Here is a 2,216-nt window from a genome sequence, read left to right as displayed (position 1 = left end):
GCCTGCGTCTGCAGAGAATGATAGTCACAAAACACCAATGCATTCTTTGGGGACAGGTAAGTCCCAGTGTGAGAACAGCTGTGGAGCTTATAAGGGCATGCAGTGCAGATCTGCTCTTCTAAACTAATTTCCAAGACCATAGGAAGGGGAGGGGATATACTTGCCCAGTGCTGAGGAAAGCATATTCTGAGTATGCTCAGAAACACCTTTCCCCCATACCATTACAGGTTTCTGGCATGAAAAATAGATTCTGGGGTAAAAATCTAGAGTTCTATCTCTATTAATCCACTCCTAATGCTACTTTGACAAAATGAAAATAATTCTGTATCGGAGGTTAACAGATACATTTAAAAAAGGGGGGATTGTACTTGGTAGAGAAAAATAACAACACATAGAAGATTAAAATGCTCCATGAATGCCGCATGATTAATTAATTGGAACGGCAATATCTGTGAACCAGTTATGGCTGCTGCTTCAGGCAATGCTCTTATTTCAAGTCAGTAATTGAAATTCTGTCTGAGCAAAGACTACGCCAATGCTTCATTAACGCCACTAACCAGTGCATGTAAAAGACCTTGCAACTGAAATGCAGTGTGCACATAGTAACTTACCTTCCGATTCTCGTGTCTGCAGGAAGATAAGCAGAGTAATTCTCATCTGCAGAAAAAGAGTTATCCAGGAGGTTGACATTATAGTAACAAGGAGGGCTCAAAGTGGGAATTAGTGGCCCGAAGAATGGAGGAACTCCAGGATGACTCAATACTTGATGAAAATTCATGCCAATACCTTCCTGGGCTGAATAAGGAGGGATGTACTGCACCACTGTAGCACCGTGGAAGTTTATAGCCTGGCTAATCCTAGTGAAAACAACAGATTGTCCAATAGGAGTCTGGCCTGTGTCAGATGCTCTTCCTTCATTTGGGCTGCATGATTTGCAAGCAGTCATTTTAAACATGCATACAGCAATCAGCAAAAAAGTCACGCCTACTGAAAGCACAATAGGCCCGAGCAACAGAGTCCATTTGAAGCGAGTGACCCTTTCATATTTTGCCCATCCCAATATAATTCCTACTAGCCCCAAAAAAGAAAAGGAGTGTGGCACCGGCTTTGTGGTTATCAGACACCATGAGCTCAGAACTGCTCAGCTGACAAGGAGTGAAGGAAAACACACAGGGGAAGGCATCTTGAACAGTGCCCAATTCCATTGCTGTGCAAACCTGTCCTGGAATGCCTAGGAAGGAGGATGTCCTTGATAGGACGTACCAAGTAGAAAGTTTGCACTAGTTATACAAGAACTCTGTTCACAATAGTGCTAGTTGGGTAACATTAGACTCTGAACTTAATCATCTCACGGGGGATAGTAATGGAAGCTGTTTACTTATTTATAAATATATGTATACACACCACTATTTATAAATTATAGCAGAGCAGTTCACAATTGCACAACAAAACCTTACAACAAAAAACACATTTAAGAAGTCAAGATCAGAAACCGCTAGCTCTTGTGGAAAGATGTGCTCTTATTTCCCCTGCATAAGCCTGACAGAGTTGAAAGGTTTTCAGAAACAGCACATGCTGAATCTGTGTTGGCAGAGTATTCCACAATACTGAGCCAATGACACTAAAGGCTCAGTTTCTTGTCAAAGGAGCTTTGCCAATTTGGGGAATGAACAACATTGTTCCTGCAGATGATCTCAGTGATTGAGCTGGGATATAAGGGTTCGGGCAGTCCCTGGAGTATCCTGGGCCTTAAGTTGTTCAGGGCTTTGTAAATGACGACAAGGACTTTGAACCTGGCTGGGTAGTAGATGGGCAGCCAGTGGAGATGGTTTCACATATTGTCAGCCAGATGTCCCCCTATCAGCAATCCGGTTACCACATTCTGCACCAGATGACGTTTCCATTAGGGAAAAAGGGGCACTGCCCCACCAACCGCAGTCTACTCTGAGTCAGCCTGCACCTGCCTGCCTTTATACTTACAATCAGTCCAGGAGATGGTCCTGCCTATTAGCTTCCCCCTTCTCTTCAGCTACCCTTGTATAACTCAGCAGGGAAGAAGAGGACAGAAGTAGAATTAGTTGGCTCTGCCTGCCATTGGCTCTGGCGCCACCTACTGTTGGGCTCTCTGCATTCTGCCCTACCAGTGACAATGGGCAAGAACCACCACTGTGATAACTAGTATGTATTGCTCCCCAGATACTCACCAGCCTCCCAGA

The 2,216-nt window shown here is 44.1% G+C and overlaps 1 protein-coding gene across 1 annotated transcript; it reads right to left on the bottom strand.

The window, feature by feature from the left end:
• Nucleotides 1-364: 364 nt before the first annotated feature.
• TMEM174 (transmembrane protein 174) lies at nucleotides 365-1,205 on the bottom strand (the record flags this gene model as incomplete). The annotated part of the gene is given in 2 exon segments (XM_083703790.1): nucleotides 365-1,091; nucleotides 1,093-1,205. Coding segments are annotated over 2 exon segments (597 nt in total). The 3' UTR covers nucleotides 365-607.
• Nucleotides 1,206-2,216: the final 1,011 nt, after the last annotated feature.

This window comes from Podarcis gaigeae, assembly GCF_964106915.1.
Source record: "Podarcis gaigeae genome assembly, chromosome: 11".
Lineage (NCBI taxonomy): Eukaryota > Metazoa > Chordata > Lepidosauria > Squamata > Lacertidae > Podarcis > Podarcis gaigeae.
This window is presented reverse-complemented; position numbering and strand designations above follow the sequence as displayed.